General features: G+C 33.0%; 1 protein-coding gene across 5 annotated transcripts in view; it reads left to right on the top strand.

Annotated features, from left to right (window-relative positions):
- CACNA2D1 (calcium voltage-gated channel auxiliary subunit alpha2delta 1) overlaps positions 1 to 20169 on the top strand; it is a 413517-nt gene that overhangs the window by 368136 nt on the left and 25212 nt on the right. For 2 of the 5 annotated variants that reach the window (XM_082781191.1, XM_082781192.1), the window contains exons 19-27: positions 1587 to 1643; positions 5642 to 5713; positions 6951 to 7022; positions 10704 to 10765; positions 12940 to 13016; positions 14785 to 14845; positions 16608 to 16705; positions 19666 to 19750; positions 20006 to 20068. In XM_082781191.1, the coding sequence (XP_082637317.1) occupies positions 1587 to 1643; positions 5642 to 5713; positions 6951 to 7022; positions 10704 to 10765; positions 12940 to 13016; positions 14785 to 14845; positions 16608 to 16705; positions 19666 to 19750; positions 20006 to 20068 (647 nt within the window). Of the gene's footprint in view, positions 1 to 1586; positions 1644 to 3038; positions 3609 to 5641; positions 5714 to 6950; positions 7023 to 10703; positions 10766 to 12939; positions 13017 to 14784; positions 14846 to 16607; positions 16706 to 19665; positions 19751 to 20005; positions 20069 to 20169 lie in introns of those variants that run through there. The other 3 variants (XM_082781189.1, XM_082781188.1, XM_082781190.1) reach the window with 3 other exon arrangements.

Raw genomic sequence — 20169 nt, 5'->3', positions numbered from 1 at the left:
AACTCACAACACTAAAGAACTTTTGTTAGAGAATGAAAAATTCATCTCTTCCCAACAAAATCTGGGCAGATTGAGACAGATTATTAGGAAACTAATTATCATAATTTCTCTGCATAGATTTTTTTACTTAAAGGATATAGAAGTCTGGAGCTGCTTACAAGTACTGCTCAAATGTTTGATTTACAGTATGTTAAAAAAAAAGGATATTTTATATGTGATGTGTTTTATGTCATAGAATAATATCAAAATGTAATATTAAGCCTGTGCATTATTATTGTTATTATTGTTATTAACAGTTACACAGACTAGACTTTTTCACTCCCAGTTTGTTTGGGGTAGTGCATGCTATACAGACTGAAACAAGAACTACGTTTTAAAACTAAGGTACACTCCAAAGACGGATGTATTTAGAACTCATGGACTTCCTTTAACATGTCATATTAATTTTAGTTGAACATCCTGGTAGCCGTTAATATATTAACTAACAACATCTTAACCCTCTTTGACAGCAGTTTTTCTGTAGATGTAAACTAAAACATAACTACGTATTTGCCTTTGAAGAGGTGAGGGTGTGTTAAACTTCCAGTAGTGCCTTCTTCTCAATGTCTTTCCTTCTGAAAATCTGTTACCTGAAATCAAAACTGGTTCAACACAATGAATATTTTGAGAAAGTCTTGCAGCATCATATCACAAAAAATAATTATAATAATTAAAAAAATCCTTAGAAACTCTGAACTTGTGAAGTTGTTTGTACAAACGACAAAATTCTTAAAAAGGCAGATTCAAAAGCAGGTTAAAAACTTTTCCATTATGTTTATTTTTGTGCATGTAAACTATGTCAAAGCATAACATTGGAAACATTTTTAAACATTCATTTTAATATGGTTTTAAATTATTTTTTTTCAATTTTCTGTAATTAGTTATATTACATTTTTAAGCAAATACTTATTTTTACATTTTTTCTTCTCATGTGTGTGTTTTCACATTCTTCTGGGAAAAAAACAGGTACCTGTCCCACCAAATAAGTATAGTCACTAGACTGAGTAGTTAGTTTGCATTAAGCATGTGTTAACAAGATCAGTCTTAATTAGATAAGATTTGAAAATAGTGAGTAATTCAGTTTTTGATATTCATTCTAAGTATTAGCATCCTATTCTTCACTTTTCTTATGGTTCTGATCAGCTAATTGTAATTATAAAACTCCACGTGCTTTCAGTAGGGTTTGGTATTGACCTTATGGTTTATATTTTGAAAGAAATGTAGGGGAAGATAGAGGGTTAAGAGCAGAGAGAACAGTAAACAAAAGTTGAAACTCTTATTCCACATTTTAATTCTGGCTGAGTACCTTGGGAAGGAGAGATCTCTGTTAATATTGTTTAACATATGTTTATATTTTGTTTCCTGTTACAAAACCTGTGTGTAACTCTGATAGAGAGCTTGGAACTCCTGGGCAGAATGAGGGCTAGTCCCTGGGTCCAGTATATATGCACTAGAAAATAGAGATGTGTAGGGAAGATTTCACTTCTATAAGCAGGCTGTTTACTAATAGTGTAAAAATATAAATTACTGCTTTTTTATTACTTCAGCATATTGGTGTGGGCATACCAAAAGTTAATTTGAGAAAAAGGAGACCCAATGTACAGGTAACTTTGGATGGAGGTGATTAGTGAATTAGAGTGCATAGACCTGGAAATAAATGTTAGAAAGTTTCTGTCCTGCTTGCTAGGAAAAATCTAACGAAAGAAGTGTTTACTTTGACAAACAGCTTCCAAAGCATGAAGCCTGCATCCTTTCTTGTTTAAATAATAAAAAAACATGTTATTGGCTGTAGTGAAGGGTGTTCCATTAAATTATGGTGCTTTACTAATAGGTGCTAATTAGAGCTGTGTTGTAAAAATTATTCTTCAGATTTTGAAATAAATTTGAAGACTGGGAAAAAAAAAAAAAAAAAAAAGAGAGACTACTTGTGCTGGCTTTGCTTGCATAAACCATAAGTCGAGAGAATGACTTATGACTTTATTGCCAAGATTAATTGTACAGTATATGCTGTATAACCGAATTTTAATAAGATGGTCAGGGTTTGTTTGTTTGTTTTTCCACATAAGTCAGAGCAGGACATGATATCATGTCAGAGCACGAAATAATATCTATTATTTATGTAAGGTTTATCAGATTAGTAAATCCAAATGCAGAAGATTAACTGTAATTAAACCAAACAGCGAAAGGGAAATTTAGTTACATTTATGTAATTCAAGAACAGAAAACACCTAATGAAAACTTAAAAAAAAAAAAAAAAAAAAGGAATTAAAGGAATAGATTAACTACGTAACAAGAAAATAACAAAATTAGACGCAGTATATCCTGATAACATTTTAAACATGGGAATATATCATGCAAAACTAATTGCTTGCATAGCAACAACAGTAAAATCACGGTTTAAAGTCCTCATCTATTTTAAGTCAGTGATTTCACCAAGTCTCAAATGACTGTTCTTATACATCTAGAAGACCTTGGGCTAAATTTTTTTGTATGTGCTGGAGAAATCAGCACTGGCACATACCAAATCTCAATTTTCAGAGCGCAGCTGGTTCTTCAGTGAATTGAGGTGTAATTTTGCTGTGGCTGGGTTCTCCTAGCTGTGCCATCTGCTCAGGAAAAGCATTGGGCTCCCACCCATGTTGCAAGCTGCTCTTTGGACTTCCCCTAGGGCCCAGGATTTTTCTGCCTTCTTATCATCGTTAGTTGTAAAGCCTAACAGCCCACATCTTCATCAGTACCCCAGGTATAAACAGGAAATAGGTTCCTGCAACTCACACCAAGGAAAGCCGTCCACATAATTTGTGAGAATACTGACCTCCCAAATGCACACATTAATTTTCTTATGTTGCTGCACCAGTTCTTTCTTTCTTTGTTTCCTTCTTGATTTGTCATTGAAGTAATAGATCTTAGCCTTTATTTTTCATGCTGAAAATGGATTGCATTTCCCTTCATTTGCATGCTTCATTGCTAGTGATTTACTTCTGTTTTGTTTTATTAAGTTGTGCTGGTGAATGTAGTGGTGTTGTGCTTATTCTAGTCATGTTGCGTGCATGACTGAATAAAGAGAAGAGCAAACTGAACATTAAGTTTGTTTCTTCGTGGCTTGGAATAAACCCTACAAAATGGCAACCTAGGAAGAGAAAATTATGGAGCCCAAATACTGGTAAATACACACTCTGGGAAAAAAAGACATAGTGGGTAACAAACAATCTTTAAAGTAGTGGGCTAAGAATTTTCTAATCTCTAAGAGATTTTTTGTGCCTCAAGCACATCACATAATGTATTTCTGTATATGCTTTATTTCTTCATATATAAAATGACATTAATACCTGATAAAGAATGTGTGGTGATATAACATCTTAAAAAGAACAAGGAAAGCTTGTGAATGTGTACTTTAATTTTGACAGACTGATAAATTTATCTATTTGTCTTTGGGACTCCTTAACTATGGATAACCCGGGTTATCATTTGAAATGAGTATTATTGATTTGATGTGATGGCTTTTTTATTTCTTTTTTTTACCGTTTCTTTTCTTTTCTGTTCCTTTGTGTGTTGGAATGGAATGTGAACTTCATAAATGCAACTTCTGCCATGGTAATGCCTTCATGCATGCTGTTTGGGTTTGACCATGCTATTCATTATCCATTGCATGTAAGAAAAATGTATTTTTTATTTATTTTTACATTTTACCCTTTTGCTATTTATTTTGAGGGTGTGGATTTGTTGGGGAAGAAAAGAAAATGCATTAGAAAAGGCTGTACTGAATGTATTGAATTAGTATAGATCATATTTTAATCTTGTGTTAAAGGTACAAGTTTTATTTATCCTTTATAAATAAGAAAATTAAAATTTATTTGAAGTTACCAGTAGGCATTAAAAAAATAATCCAGATTCTTTGTCTGAAATCTTTCCAGTGCATGAAAAAATTTTTTCACTTTTCCCTTAGCAGAGAGCAAGTCTTACTTGATAAGAAAATGAATTCCCTATACCTAGAAACAGGTACATTTGTACCTTAAGAATATGAAGGAATAGTCATTTATCTTCTAATACTGTTCTATATTACAGTCTTGAAAATAAGTACTAGTGTCCAGATTATTATATGAAGTCATCTTTTATATGCTTTTACATTATATGAAGGCATCTTTTATCAGCTATTCAGGACAACTTTCTTCCAATATGAACTGGGAATACACACCTAAATTGTGATGAAACATGCTTGCATTCTTCCATAGAAGTCATATGTGCATTCATCATATACCTTTGCCAGAGTATGTTGCCTAATTCCAACTGTTGTCTACTAGCATAAAAGGAATATAATCATCATTTTAAAAAAGGGACTTCAGTGTATCCTACAACTACGTTAGTATAGTTGGGTTGATATAGTTGGTCTTGAGATCCTTTAATATGTGAACCATCCTATTACAAAGGATATATGTATATCATTCAAAATAAATTAATAAAACTGGATTTATATCCTATTCTAAAGTATCAGATTGAAATGGTTAAATAATAAATTTCCATAGTTCTTTCTCCTAAGATCCTTCATCAGGTGGGTATATTAAATAACTTATGAGCGATGAGGATCAAGGATTTTTATACCACATTTAAGGACAGTTAATATTATTTGGCAGCAATATCAAGTCAATGGGACTTAGCCAAAATTCCTTAAAAAAAAAAAAAGTCAGATTCCGGACAGTTCACGTGGAAGACAGCTCTGTCCAAGTAAATGCAAACTGCAACTGAGAAGGGAGTAGAGCCTGCTGGGTGGCTGGAGCTAGTTCAGCAGAGCTGGACCTAGCAATAGCACAGTACTGGGTCTTCCTGCTCTCCTCAGAGATGTGGATCACGGCAGATGCAAACCATCTGTAGTGGACGGTAGATATCACGACATCCACAGGTCTTGAAGCTCCCAGGTCACAGCATTTCTGTGATGTAGGTTTCTATCTTTTAAACAGAGATAGGAGTACTGATGTCAAGAGAAATGCATTCAAAACTGCCAGATGTTCAGGGAAGTCCTTTAGTGCCCACAATAATAATGATTTTATTTTGTTATAAGAAATAAATCTTTTATTGCAATTGCTGTCCCTTTGAGTCTTGAATCACAGTCCATTCCCATCTCAAAACAACAAGTCTGTACTCTTGTTTTTGGCAAAACTGCAAAGTAGTACAATTGTTTCATCTTACTGGCCAGCTGGAAAACTTTCCCAACTTTCCCCCTCCCTTTTTGAAGGCAGGATGCCTTGTAGGAGATGCTTCCTCTGACATTTCTTCTCTCACCTTAGTCTGTGGCAGCAGGGGAAACAACCTCCCAACGTGAACCCCCTGCTTAACAGACTGTGGACAGACACTAGTCATTAGGATTAATCTGATTTTCACTTGCCTAATTCGCCTCTCTATCCAATTAAATAAAATAAATGACAAAGAGCTGCTAGGAATTTTTTATGTTATAAGAGATTAAAACAAATGAGTAAGCAAGTAGCTTGCATGGGTAAGTAAGTAGTTTACTTTAAAGTGAAGGGATTAGAATGATTTCTAGCAATTTATCTGTAACATTACAGTACTCTGTCTTTATTTTTTGGTCACTTAATATCTTATGCTCCAGAATCCAAAATCCCAGGAGCCAGTTACGCTGGATTTTCTAGACGCTGAATTGGAAAATGATATTAAAGTTGAGGTGAGATTGACTGCTTTCTTAGTACCTGGTACTTGTATTTTATTGTGTAATAACTGAAAAGCAATACATGTTCTAGATTTTGAATGGAAACCTATTTCACTCAAAAATTTCAATTCAAAAATTCAAGATGTTGACTTAGAGCAATGAAGTTATAATGAAAGGTTTTTACAAATTAAGCTCAGTTTATTCTTAAGCAAAGACAATGAACTATATTTCTCTCATTTTGAAAGTTACCATAATTGCTATTTAAATAATTTTTCTCCAGTCTTCTTTATTAAGTGCTAATTCATGGGAAGGGAAAATTTGTAAATTTTTTTAGAAATAGAACACTTCTCAGAGGATATTAATCTATTATCTGAAATATTTTAAAGCTTTATATTTTTTTTCCCTCTCTGCATTGATTTTGATTAATACAAACTTACTGCTGTGGTAAGGAAATGAGAAATAAAGTTACTTAAGTTGTTGACAACAAAATGAATTGCTATGTATATTTTTGAATTACTAATTTCACAGTACTTATAAATCATTTACTTATTACTTATAAGTAATTTACTTATTTACTTATTTACAGTAATTTACATTTAGTAATTTACATTTAAAATATTTTTTATTATTACAATAATTACAATAGTAATTTAGTAATTTACAATTTTACATAGTAGTAATTTACATTTACTTATTTACTTATAAATCATTTTTAAATAGTTTGTTAATTTTGTGACATAAAATGGAATTTTATTTTAACTTTTAATGTTTTAAAACATTTTTTTTCACTTCATTTGAAATAGTTCTTTCATAATGATAATAATTAGCATTTCTTGGTATCTGTTAAATTCCAGCTTCAGTTTCTTAGAACTGCTGCTTCAGAGAGGAATTTATCTCTGACTGATATAAATCTTTGTTTTGAATCACTGTAACTAGCTGAATCACAGATGTGCTGGGAAGCACTAGAAGTTCTAGACAAAACACATTCTCATCCATGGGATTGTCTTGATATGCAAGGTATACCAGAAATGTTAATACATAAGTCTGTTAATTCAGTCATATTTGGATAAAGCTACTTCTAATTAGAAAAATCAGAAAATAGAAACATTAAAAAAAAAAAATCAAGATTCATGACTTTCAAATGCCTTACTATTTTCTGTGTTTCTATAAAATGCCTTAAATTATGGGAAACTTTAATCATGTTACATGCAATACCTAGTTCTTATTTTTATTTATTTTTTCTTGCCAATAGATTCGAAAGAAAATGATAGATGGAGAAAGTGGAGAAAAAACATTTGAAACACTGGTCAAGTCCCAAGATGAGGTAAGATAGAAACAGATAACTAGATTTACAGGAGCAAACAAAAAGCATAAAAATACTGTGAAATTGTGGAAAGATGTTAATTTTATAATGTCAGTTTATATCATTTTTTTGCCCGTACATTTGCTAGTTTTACTGGCTTAGAGTAAAAGAAATTATATATATATGAAAAGGATTTTTTTTTTAATTGGTTTCTTTGGTGTGTCTTTAATCAGGTAGTTGTTGATGAGGTCTTGTAGTCTGTTCACCAGGAAGTAGACCCAGCCTACTTCTGTGCATGGATCCTAAAATAAAGTCATTAATTTGCTTGTGGAGGTGTTCAAAGATAGGATTAATAGTTTATATTTTGAATGGGAATAAAGAAAAAAGAAAAAAAAATGTTTATATGCCATAAATGAAGATAACTTGGGATAAGCAATGTCATCTTACAGTTGTATTATTTACTTGTGCTTGTTCAGTTCTTTTTCATTTTCACGTCCAAAATCCAAACTCCTGACAGATCACTAGTGATTTCTCTAACAAGACACAGATATACATGTACATGTATCCTAGCAAAAGGAAATCCTGAAATATGATATGGATCCTTACCTGCATGCCTTTCTTTTTGGCGACTTGAAACAGGAAATCCTGATCAAAGTACCACAGGAGCAGATATGGCAAGAGCATGCTGCACAGTTACAGTTCACAAACAGCTTTTTGAAATTGTTGCAATCAATGTAAAACAGCTTGAAGATAGCTAATGTAATGGATTATCAGAAGAAAATGAAGAGAATAATACTATTGTTTGGATATGTGCAGATAATTGTTCATGAGTAGTATTAGCTGTTCTCTCCTGTCAATCTCCTGTAACTTTGCTACCTCCAGTGGTTTTGCTGTTTGTACTTAAATGTCAGAAGTCTCCAGTGACATTTTTATTTATTTTTTTTCTCACAAGGCATATGCTACAGAATCCAATCAAGTTAATTACATTTTTAGGCTTGCATTGTTGTTTTAAGGAGAGTCTATCCAAGTCTGTGGGTGAAAAAGGCTCTGTGTAGCTGGCTAGAAAAGTGGGGATTAGAGGATCAAAACAAACAAACAAACAAAAAAATATTAACGCCATTGTGGTTGTACAAGAAGTTGCATTCATGGCAAAGTTTTTGAAGAGATCTCAGGCTGTGCTTGCATTTCTCAGGCTGTGTGGTGCCCTTGTGAAAAGGCCATAACAGCTGGCCCTACAGTTGTTTGCCAGAAGAGTGAGGGAGGGAAATTGTTCATGCTGGCAAATGCTGGAGTCAGCTACTGCACTGGGGGGAATGTGACATCCTTGGGTGCATGAGAATGTGTCAGTCATACACAGCCCAGACCACAAACTGAAAGATTTTATTCAAATAGAATAAAATATCTCAAGCCATTTGAACCTAGATGCTTCAAGTCCCCAGTGAAATTAATTTCTCTCACCTTACCTTGCTTTGTGGTGTGAGATGTCTTCCTCTGCTCAGACCCCTCACAGAGAAGGCAGCAGCCAGAGATGGCTGGCAATGGTGACTGCTTCAAGTTATTGCATCCTCCCAGCTTCAGGCTGCTAGAGCCAGAATAAAGCTGCTTCAGACCACTGGCCATGCATGAGCCATGCATCACTTAGGATTTGATAGTTTCATATATTTTCTTATAAAAAGGGCTGATGTGGTCAGTTGCTCAGAACTGACAGTTGCAGTCTCGAGGCTTCAAATTGATGTCCTTTTTTGTTTTGCTTTTGGGTTTTTTGCATTGCTTTCTTTTTGTATTGCAGCTGGCCCCAGCAGTGTCCTGGGAGATGACCTCATACTACAGCATAGAGACTGGACTCAGAGCAAGCGTGGGTGGGGTGTGCTGGAGTCTCCCAAGGCCTCAGGGGCTTTCCAACTAACAGTGAAGATGCCATAGACACAAAAGCATTGCCACATTTGGGCGGCTGGGGTGGGCAGTAGTGCAAACTGAAGAGTCACAAGAACTGCAATAACATGTAGGTTCTTCAGCAGTAACCAGCTGGGGTGAGACTGCATCAGATGGCTCAGTAATAAAGTAGGCAAAGGTAAATGGGAGCAGATATATGAGGACATGATCTGCTGTGTTATCTTTGAAGGGAGGTTTCAGCCAGTTTGCCTTCAGGCATGCTCACAGTGCTGGTGATGAGAGGATTTAATATGAGCCCAGTTCTCTACCTGCCTTCCTACTTTTCTCTTGCATTTGCACATGGTGTGCAAACCATGGTGCTGTGCATGGTTTGGAGGTGTTGTCACTGCTAGGTTCAAGTGTCTAATTATTCTTGAGCTGCAGTAACAGTATAGGCACGTTATTGAATATAGATAGGCTTGGAAAGGAGTGTGTTCAGCCATCCCTTTACCTTAAATATAAAATATACTAGGATATTAGCCATTGATACATGCTTTTTTTTTTTTTTCTCTTTCCTTTCCTTTCCTTTCCTTTCCTTTCCTTTCCTTTCCTTTCCTTTCCTTTCCTTTCCTTTCCTTTCCTTTCCTTTCCTTTCCTTTCCTTTCCTTTCCTTTCCTTTCCTTTCCTTTCCTTTCCTTTCCTTTCCTTTCCTTTCCTTTCCTTTCCTTTCCTTTCCTTTCCTTTCCACAAATAGCTATTAAATGATTTAAATTATCATGCTGTGCAAGACAAGAAGGAACCAAGTAATAAGGAGGTTTTGAATCATAAATGTCAAAAAAAGATGTCTCTTTCCCATTACCATGGCCATTTTCACACTTTTGCTTTATCACAGTGAAAGAATGAACCTGTGATACCTTTCATCACTGTATGTGATGTTGCAGTGTGTATACTTACAAATCTCTGTAGAATAATAGTATGTTGCAGCTGGAATAAACTTTTAATTTTCAGTGTAGAAAACTGAGTGAAACTCTATCAGTGAGTGCTGACATATGTGCATTAATGATCAAATCTATAGGGAACTGTGGGGTTGTGCCTATCATGTCTTTATGTCTTTATTTATTTATTTATTTATTTTTTTCATATCAAAAGAAAGTGAATGGTAAAACTTATCCTGATGTATTAACATACTTTAAAAAAAAATGGGGTGAAGAATAGAAGACTGGAAGAACTTACTCCCATTCTAAATTATTCACAAATGCAAGACCCTCTTAATGTGATTAGAAACACATATAATTTTAGCATGCGGTACAGCCAGGACTATATGGCTGCACTTATGACTCCAGTGTAATACCTGTATTACAGTCACTGGTACTGTAATACTGAAAGGACAGGCACGGATGTGTTGTTGTTGTTACTGAGTTACTTACAAATTCTTCTTTTTTAATTGATTTTTGTTATTGTGGTCATTTTAATGCAAAATAGTCCATAAAGGAGATAACATCTTTTATCAGATTCTAAGTACATACAAAAAGTTTGTATAGGCCTGGCTAATGAAAATAAAAGGGAAAATGGTAGATAGTATCTGTCTGGTTTTATTTAAATTTGCATTTCTTTACTGTTGAATAAAAAGATATACATGTAGATGATTCTTTTGCGTAATATAACTTTGGAAATTGTTTAAGTAAAGTAGTTTCAGGTCATGTTGTACTTACCGAAATAATAACTAGAGTCCCAACGGACTTGGTTATATACTTCATTTCTCAAGAAAAGAGAACGCTACTTGAAGCTTCGGAATTAGTAATTTGTTTCTTGACCAATATCTCTTTGTAGAGATATATTGATAAAGGAAACAGAACATACACATGGACTGCTGTGAATGGCACTGATTACAGGTAACTTATTTCTGTTCTCTGAATTCTGCATAGTTAAATGCCCTTTTAATTTATTTTGGTTAGTATTTTTAGTGTTCTATTTTCTATACTAGTTAAGTCAGGATGAGGTCATTTTGTGTCTGGGCCTACAGGATTTGCTGGGTTCCTTTAAACCTTTATAACTCAAAATTGTTACTTTGTCTAAGGAAGAGAACCTCAGTCTTCTATCCAACTGTTGAGATTTACCACTAGTGCATTTCATTATACAGGAAAAAATGCATTTTGTGATTGGTGTTAAGAATCTTATTTTTCTTCTACTTTCTGTGTCACTGTATACTTTGATTTTTAATTCTACACTTTCTCTTAGATTCCTCCACTTTTCTTTTCATTGTCTCCATGTTCTTGTTTTTAATATGCACATTAAAAAGAAAGATGCCATATTTTTTTTTTGTCTCAATAAACAATGTAACACGTTATTCTGTGCAAATCTCTTTCAGTCACTTTTATAGCTTATATCACGACATTGCTAACCTACATGTCAGATCTTAAGGGCAGGAACCAATTATCTCTGAAATCTTCAATCTATTTGTGACTAATTATCTAAAAATCATATACAACTGACAGCAGGAACAAATGAAGTCTTGCCCCCGTTGCATACAACATTGGTGTGTATATCGTTCCAAAATCATTTAAGCACACAGCTCTGTAACTTTGGAAGTAATATAGCAAACTGACATTAGAAAAGAAGTTAAGGTTTACCAAATTTCAAAAAAGTTGAAGTATTCAAGTTCAAAACTAGATGGTTCAAATACCAAGTCAACTGTTTACCAAAATAATAATTGTATTGTGGTGATTTACAATAGCCTTCAGCTATTGTAATTGTATTGGTTCTCTTTTCTGCTATTTTCTGTACAGCCAATGAGAATCCAAACATTAATGTGTAAGCAAAACCAAACAAATCAATTTAACAAGTGAATGTAGGTGTAGAACTTTATCTTTTATTCATCATCCCACTTTTATGTTCTATTTCCTCTGTCATTATACTCATTATCCTCAGGGGGAAAAGATTTTTATTTTTTTTTTAATCATAATATGCCATCTAGCAATGAGTAAAGAAATATATTGGGTTTATATGAGTTCTTAATTCATACAGAGCTCCTTGGCATGAGATACAGCAATAAAGCCATGGAATCACATTGAAGCAAGCCTGTTAAACATAAAATTATAGATTTTAATTAGCAATTTCTGTTGGCAGTAGCTGCTAATGACAGGTAAAGTGCTAGTGATTTCCTTAGAGGAGAATTGGTAGAAGGCTATCAGTAAATATTCAGCAATCTCACATTCTGTTTAAATGGCACATGGCACATTAAAGGTCATCTCATTTATGGCACAATTGTGCAACTTTTTTTTTTTAAGGTTAATTTCTGCAGCTATCCATTAGAAAACTCTGCAGTTTTTCAGACATGAAAACTGACAACAAATATTAAGGATGTGATGTGGGAGATGATACCTCTGCAGTGTTGATTTGCACCTTCTGTCCTTTACATACCTTTTTAAAACTGAACTCTCCTACGTGTATATTGAATTAGTGGCAATATTTTTTTTTGGAAAAATATATATTTAATATAAAAGGAATAATATGCATTGCAAATCTTAAGATGTTATTGCACAACGATGTTCAAAGGTTATTAGTGGTGACTGTATGATTCAGGAAAATATTTTGCATCTTGAACATAAAGTGAATTCAAATACTGCAAGATAAATTTCTTAATAAATGCTTTTTTTTATGAGTTAATCATGCATCAGATTGGTACAGTACTATATGGTGTTTTTTACTGTCAGTCACCACATTGACATGTGCTACATTGTAATGTTAAATGTGTTAGAGGAAGATACAAAAACCATGCTTTTTATTATTTGCAATTATTTGGAAATTCCTCCCTTAACCATTAAAAAGTGCATTTATGCCTAAATGTTTGAATAAAAATGAAAAGAAGCACAGGGAACTTTAAGACCTGTATGAATCTACTCATACCTATTACAGAGCATGAGGCTGGTCTGTCACTACGTAACTATCTCATCTCACAATAATTGAATTTCCAAACTTGTTAAACAGTTTCAAAACACTTAAAAGATGAAATTAGAAATCTGCTGCAAATAGCATAATTGTTTCATGTGTCTTATTTCTCTTGCAGTTTGGCATTGGTGCTACCATCATACAGCTTTTATTATATTAAAGCCAAAATAGATGAACCATTAATTCAAGCCAGATGTAAGTACTATGAAGGTTGTCCTGGTATTGCCAAGTCTCAGATTCACTTTAAAAAGTGTTTAAAATTCATACATTTTGTTGAATTCACTAATGTTACCATATGTACCCAAAATCTGCAGCAATGATTCTAATCCAACACCCAAGGTACAAGAAATATTCTATAAAGATAGAATATGTGCAGGTACCCCAGTTTCACTGACAATCCCTTCTGCCTTGCTATGTACCTGTAGAATCATTGCTTTGTGTATCCTCTGTTGCTGTAATTTTAAGGGTCTGGTTACTATTCTTTTTCATTCTATTAGGTAAATATTATGATATGGACTATAGTAGTAAGCTTACTTTGTTATTTTTGCTGTAGGTGCAGTATTATATTTAGGAAATTACCTTTGATGCCTGTAGAAATAGATAAATGTGACAACACTGTTTTGTTTGGATTACGGCTAGGTTTTTATTTTGCACTCTACAAATAGTTTTAGTGGATGTTTTTAATGCATTTTTGGCTTAGACTATTTTCAAGCCATTTACAAATTCTGTAGTGGTAATTTGGAATGATACTTGTGAGTATTGAAAGCTTTTTGTTTATTACATCTATATAACATCTAACTAGGAGATCTAGATAGTAGATAGAATAGAACTCATCACATCCTTTTAACTTTCTTTATCCAAATATGAATAAATGTACAGGGTATGAAGATTATGCCAAGTTTTTAATAATTCATGGTTTATTTTTATAACTTTGTCAAATCATAAGTAGTTTAAAATTAAAATTTTAGTAAGTTAATATGTTTCTTTTTATGGATTGGATCATCTGTTTTTGCACTTACATGAATATAACCTGCAAAACAGACCCTTGAAATAGCCACAGTATATAGAAGGTACTTGAGAAATAATTGATAAGGACATATATTCTCCAGTGTTCAGATATGTTTGTCTTTTTCCAGACTACAGTTGTACATAAATTGAACCTTTGATCTTTCTATGCACAATATTTTTATTCAAGGGGCTGTTTGAATAAAATATTGGTTTGTGACCCCTTTTGCTTTACCCTGTTTTCTTCTGTTTCCCTGCTTTCTCTTTCTGATGGATAGTGGCAAACAAAATGGGCAAGTATATTCTTGTTGCTCAATTTCCTTCTGTTTACTGCAGTTGATATTTTTTCACTTGTATTTCTATTCCTACTGGACATTTTCCTCTGTATTCCTCATCTCAGGATTTTTCCCATTTTCATTGGGTACCATACCAATAGAAAGGAAAAAAAAAAGTGTTTCTCTGTTTTCATACACATTGTAGTATGTTGTGAATCTCTAATCCTTGCTCATCTGGTCCTGGTGTTCAGTGACACCAGCTTTTAAAGCCATTGTTTTCAGTAGAATTGAAAGTGATGTTTACATAGATGATTTTTTGTTTTTGTTTTTTACTTTATTGCTGAAAATACTAGAAACATTTTCCTTCATGTTCTAACAACTCTTTGTATCAGATTGTATTTCTAATGAAAGCATCATTATCATTTACATGATAATTAAATGTCACCTCAAATTAGGTTGTTAGATACATTATTGTTGTCAGGTGTGCGTTGTATATAATATTAAAATAATTTCATCCTACACTGTGACATACTGAGAAATATAAAGTATATTATTAGGAGAATGTTGCAAAATGAACATTTCCTTCTTTCATAGATGCATGCAAAAACTAGTCAAGCATTTGAGAAGGGAAATGATGGTGATAAGTCATTTACTTATTTAATGTTTTCTCTTCATCTTTGTAGATTCAGAAACACTGAAGCTTGATCATTTTGATGAAGTTGGTTATACTTTTTTAGCACCAAGGTTGGTTTATTTCCCTGTAGTAAGTGTTATTTCAGCAGTAAATAGGAACTTGATCAGGTCAATGACATTTACAAAATATGGGCTTAACCAATAAAGATTTTGGAAAAAAATAATGAAAAAGAGCAATTACTAAATTCATATTTTCAAAAATCACTCTTTTCTTTGTGCTAGAGTGTCAATAGCATCATCAGGCTCTGATTTGTTTTTGTGTTTATCAAAAAGAGCTGTAAAATTTGACATATCCTATTTTACTGATGTCTTTCATGGAAATCTTATACAGAGCTGTATATTTCTTGTGGCTGTCTTTCAAGATTTTACTGCCTTGTAACCTAGCTTCTCATCTGTAAAATAGCTAATGTAATAATTACCTTGAGATTTTTTTTTTTTTTTAAGTTGAAGAGTTTTAAAACCCTCTATCACTACTTAAGAATGAACTATTTTTTCATTCATTGAACACATGCATTGATTGAGTCACTGAAAAATTGATCACGTCAGTTCATTAGCTCCCTGTTCTTTTATGTGAAATTGTGTTGCCCTTGTAAAAGTGCGTTTGCAAGGGAAACGTAGTAAGATAAATTGCTCTGAAAAATTAATTTCCTTTAAAAGTTATTTATGATAAGTAACAGAAATGCTGCACCACAAAGATAAGTCAAAAATTGGTCCATTCCTTTTTTATTGTATAAATTTCCGTATCCTTTTAAGTTTAAACAGTTCTATTGATTCATATGTAAGACATAGTCTATCTTCAAATGTACTCTCATCATTAACTGTTTAATTGATTTTTCTGAAGAACTGAAGTTATTTATGATAAATTGTACCCACTAGCAGTTTCCAACATGTCACTAGTTGTTAAACTGACCTATATGGAAAAGGCCTGTCTGATATGGACTTCTGCTTAAATGTGAACATTGGTATAGTACAGCAAATTAAGCCTATAGTCTTTCAGGATTATGGTAAAGTAACTAAAGAGTAATAAGATAGCTTAATAAGATATTCAAACAGACTTCAGTTGTTCATAAAGCTAATTTAATAAAGTTCAGTTAAAAAGAGAGCTCTTGGCTTTAATGCTGAATATTCTTTACATTTTAATTACAGCTGTCTAATGCCACTCACCATCTAATATTTGACTTCAAAATGCTCAGTGACTTTTGTGCTAATTTTTATTCAGTGAATTGTCCACTGATATACTGTTTTGCATTATATAAATGACAATAGTTTACTGTTAATCTGTTTTGCATATGTCAAAACAAAGAGCGTTTCTATGTGTATAGGGTGTGTACTCTATTAAAATTGCCTTTAAGACTTCTCAGAAATTAGTATCTCATCCCATAAATCCAGCCTTAAAGTGACGATTTCTCCTGCAGCAATCCAAATACTTTCCAGTACAGTTTAACTCAAAAGGAGTCTAATTTCCCTGGATATTTTCTTATTTATTTTACAGACTCTATGGTCTCCTAACTTCATGGCCTACACAAGTCCAGCGTGTTTTATTTTCTGAGAATCTGTGCCCTGTCTCATGCTTGCAGCTTTGTTATAATTCAGATCTAGGCAGGCACTTGAGCCCTTGATTTACTGTATATTCCTGAAATATTGAATATGATTAGAACTATTGTTAAAGTCATATTGGCTGTGTAAGTGACATAGCCAACCACCTCACAGTAGTGGCACAATACTGCTTGTAATTTCACATTGCTGACTCATATTTGTCTGCTTCAGAAACATGAAACAAATCTTAGAAGACTGGTGTTTGGTTGTTTTTCAGAGAATACTGTAGTGATGTAAAGAAATCAGAAAACAACACCGAATTTTTATTAAATTTCAATGAATTTATTGATAGAAATACTCCAAACAGTCCATCATGTAAGTACTCTTCTCAATTTGCTGATTTTCTTCCCCTCTTAGGAAAATACTTTCTCATAAATGAGAATTAATCAAAATGAAAGCTTCCATGCCCAAATCACACATTATTGTTTTTTATCTTCGCTGTTATTTATTATTTTTTAAACAGAAATACATCTAGTGTTGAACTTTTCTACACAAGACAGGTTGTAGTCTGGAGTTTTCTGGGTTCATTTAAGAATGATAATGATTGCAGGGCATCCAGTGTTTTACATGCTTCCCTTCAACCTTATGTTTTGGCAGCAACCAACTACTGGCTTGTTTTTGTGCACTCCAAGTATTTTGAATTGATATTTTTTTCTCTTGAGATAATCAGCCAAAGTATATCTCAAGAAGACTTAAAATAATTGTAATGAAACTATCGGTCTGCTTTCTCATCAGCTTATATAACAAAATACAAAATTCTGAGAACATATATAACCTGAATAAAATATGAGAAAGGTCTTTCACAGATTGGTTAAAGAGATTTATCTTAGGCTTGAATTGTTTAAGATCATAGATGTATGTAACTGCTGCAGTGGAGAGCACTGGACTTTAGGATGGTACTCATATTTAAATTTGGCCTTAAACTCCATTTAGAATAAATGAGGAGTTAGGCATTTTGAACAAACCGCCAGGAATGCATTAAAGTCTTGTTTTTCTGAAAAAAATAATGTTTGGATTTATTTACTTAACATTAATATTAACATAAATAATTGGAATAAACACTTTTTTATTCTTGCTTTAGCCAAGACTTTATAACATGTTGCTTTCTGGAGTTGCTGGTCAATTTGAGGTGGGGTCCTTGTAGTTTTTTCATCCAGAAAAGTATACATAAGAATCTTTTGGCTGAACCATGTAACTGAAGGAATGTGCCCTTAGATAAAAAATCTTCTCAAAGTGAAACTGCCTTGAAAAGCTGTTTGTGTGAGTGTTTGTGTATGTTGGTTTTTTCTTCTTAAATAGGGTGATCTTATTCACTTATATCACTGACTGAAGTTGTACTTGAGTGTTTTGACTCAGTCTCAGAAGTGAACTCTAGTTTAATACTTACTAGTTATATAAGCTAATATCGAGGGCATGTTTAATGATATTATAGTATACACCAGGATATACAACAATACACATAAGTAATTATGCCAAAATGTTACCAAATCATTGGTATAATTCATTTTGTAATAGATAATAAAAAACACATTTTCCTTCTTTTTCTTATAATTAAGATACTTAAAAAATACTGTTCTATATAAGTAAGCAAGCAGTGTTGACTGAAGGAAATATCCTCAGCTAGAATTTTTTTTTTTTCAGAAGCAATAACTAATACAATCCCTAAATTGAAATAATATATATAAATTTAAAGTCTCTATATATTAATAGTTACCCTGAGTTTAATTGACTTGTCCCGTCCAACTTGAGCCTGTTACAAGTTAGCCAGGAAGTAAGACAGCTACCTCTGTCATTAACAAGTGGACAGTAAGAGTAATTCACCCTCCTTGTTGGAAACATCTGTTTATGTAAGCATCGCTTTGCGATGTGTGGAGAATCCCAAATAAAAATGCATCCAGAAAAATATGAGTCTATATAAGGAGAAATAAATATCACTTGGGGAAACATATTCTAATATTTATGTTCAGATGGCATTTTGATTTAATTCCTACTAAAACGTGGATGCAGCAAGGGATCCAACAGTAGTACCGTTGTTTACATTACATGATACCATGATAGTGTGCAAGTGAATACAGGAGGTAAATCTGTGGCATTAGATGCAGTTTAGCAGGTTTACCTAGCCAAGCCATGTAAACATATCTAATTAGAATTAAATTAATGTATTAAAATGATATAAGAGAGTGCTTCCTGCTGCTGGCTCTATGCATAGCATGCCTACAAATTCAGGCCACAGTGGGAAAAAGCCTTTTAGCTAAAGCTTATGGAGCTTCTCAATACTCTAATACTTAATGATCTGTTTTGTGAAAATAGGTTGAATTAGGGCATTAAAAACAAATAAATCTGAGTTTTCTTGAATCTGAAATTCAGACTGTCATGGGTTTCTGGAGCAAAACTGAAGAAAAAGGATTTTATGGATTTTTTATTTTTCTGAATGAATGTTCAGTATGTTCTACAAGGCTGAGCTGCCAGAGTTTTGCAGAATTCAGAGCTGCAGATTCCAGTCATAACTCTAACACCGCTTTGCTATGTGACATTAAAAACCAAGCACCAGATTTTCCCTCTACACTTCTAATTACACTATAGCCCAGTTTAATTTTCCATAAAAAAGAAAGTGATAAAGTCTGTATTAAAGTGTGTGCTTCAGCTGACCATTCCTAGAAGCTACTTTTACAAAGTAGTATTGAAAAAGATGCTTGAGAAGCAGTGACTTCAAGTCACCTTTTAAATTATGAATGACGTATCCATTTAAGCCACTAATTCAATAGAAGACAAATAGGTGTGTGTTTGGTTGGTTGAGAGTTTGGGACTTAAATGATTGAAATATTTATATTGTAGTTGAATTACCTCAATTTTTGTAACCTGAGAGTAAGAACTCAGTAAAATGTAAATGTCGTCTAATTGTGTGCAACCTCTTTAGAACGGAGATAAAAATGTTTGAATGAAAATATGTTTTAAAATTAAGTTTATTTCCAAATATAACACAGGGCCTCGCAAAGTTGAGACTTGGTGCCTTAAACAACTTGCTTTATCTTTTGCTGCAAAGACAGTTTTTTAGGATAAAACAAAGGAAAAACTGAAGTGAACTCATGAGTTTCAGAACAGTCTGTTTAACAAGGATTACTTGATGTAACTTGAAGTTAGACAGAATGTATAATAAAAATAGCCTAATTTAGGTGGTAGTAGCATCTGGACAACTTTGAATTTCATTTTAGCAGTTTAAGCCCTATATCATATGGTTTCAGATGAGTGTCTTAACTTCTTGACTCTTTTGCTAGGTAATACTGATATGGTCATTAGAGTTTTGCTGGATGCAGGATTTACAAGTGAACTTGCCCAAAATTATTGGAGTAAGCTGCATCTGTAAGTATTTTTGTTACTTGTTTTTTTTTTGTTTTTTTTTTTTTTCTTTTTTTCAAATGAATTTCAAAGCATGAAAAAATAAACTCTTTCTTAATGATTTGGTAATAATGTAATATATGTGTGTATATATACAGATATACAGTTAATCTTTACAAGGGGTAGATATTTAATTCACGGTTACGCACTTAAATGACAACCCTTGGCATAGGAATTTAAGATTTACGTTAGTTATGATTTTAAAACTCCTGTTTACAGGGGTGGAGTTGCTGCACAATTTGTTGTTACAGATGGTGGAATTACCAGAGTGTTTCCCAAAAGGTAAGAATATTATAAAATAGTGTAATATGATAATGAAAAGCAACTTTACATACTGTCTAAATCTGTAGTGGTAACTAGAAAACAAATGGGATGTCTTGTTT

The sequence above is a fragment of the Aythya marila genome, assembly GCF_965140915.1.
Source record: "Aythya marila genome assembly, chromosome: 1".
In the NCBI taxonomy this organism is placed as follows: Eukaryota; Metazoa; Chordata; class Aves; order Anseriformes; family Anatidae; genus Aythya; species Aythya marila.
The sequence above is the reverse complement of the archived record's forward strand: the minus strand, read 5'-3'. Positions and strand labels throughout refer to the sequence as shown.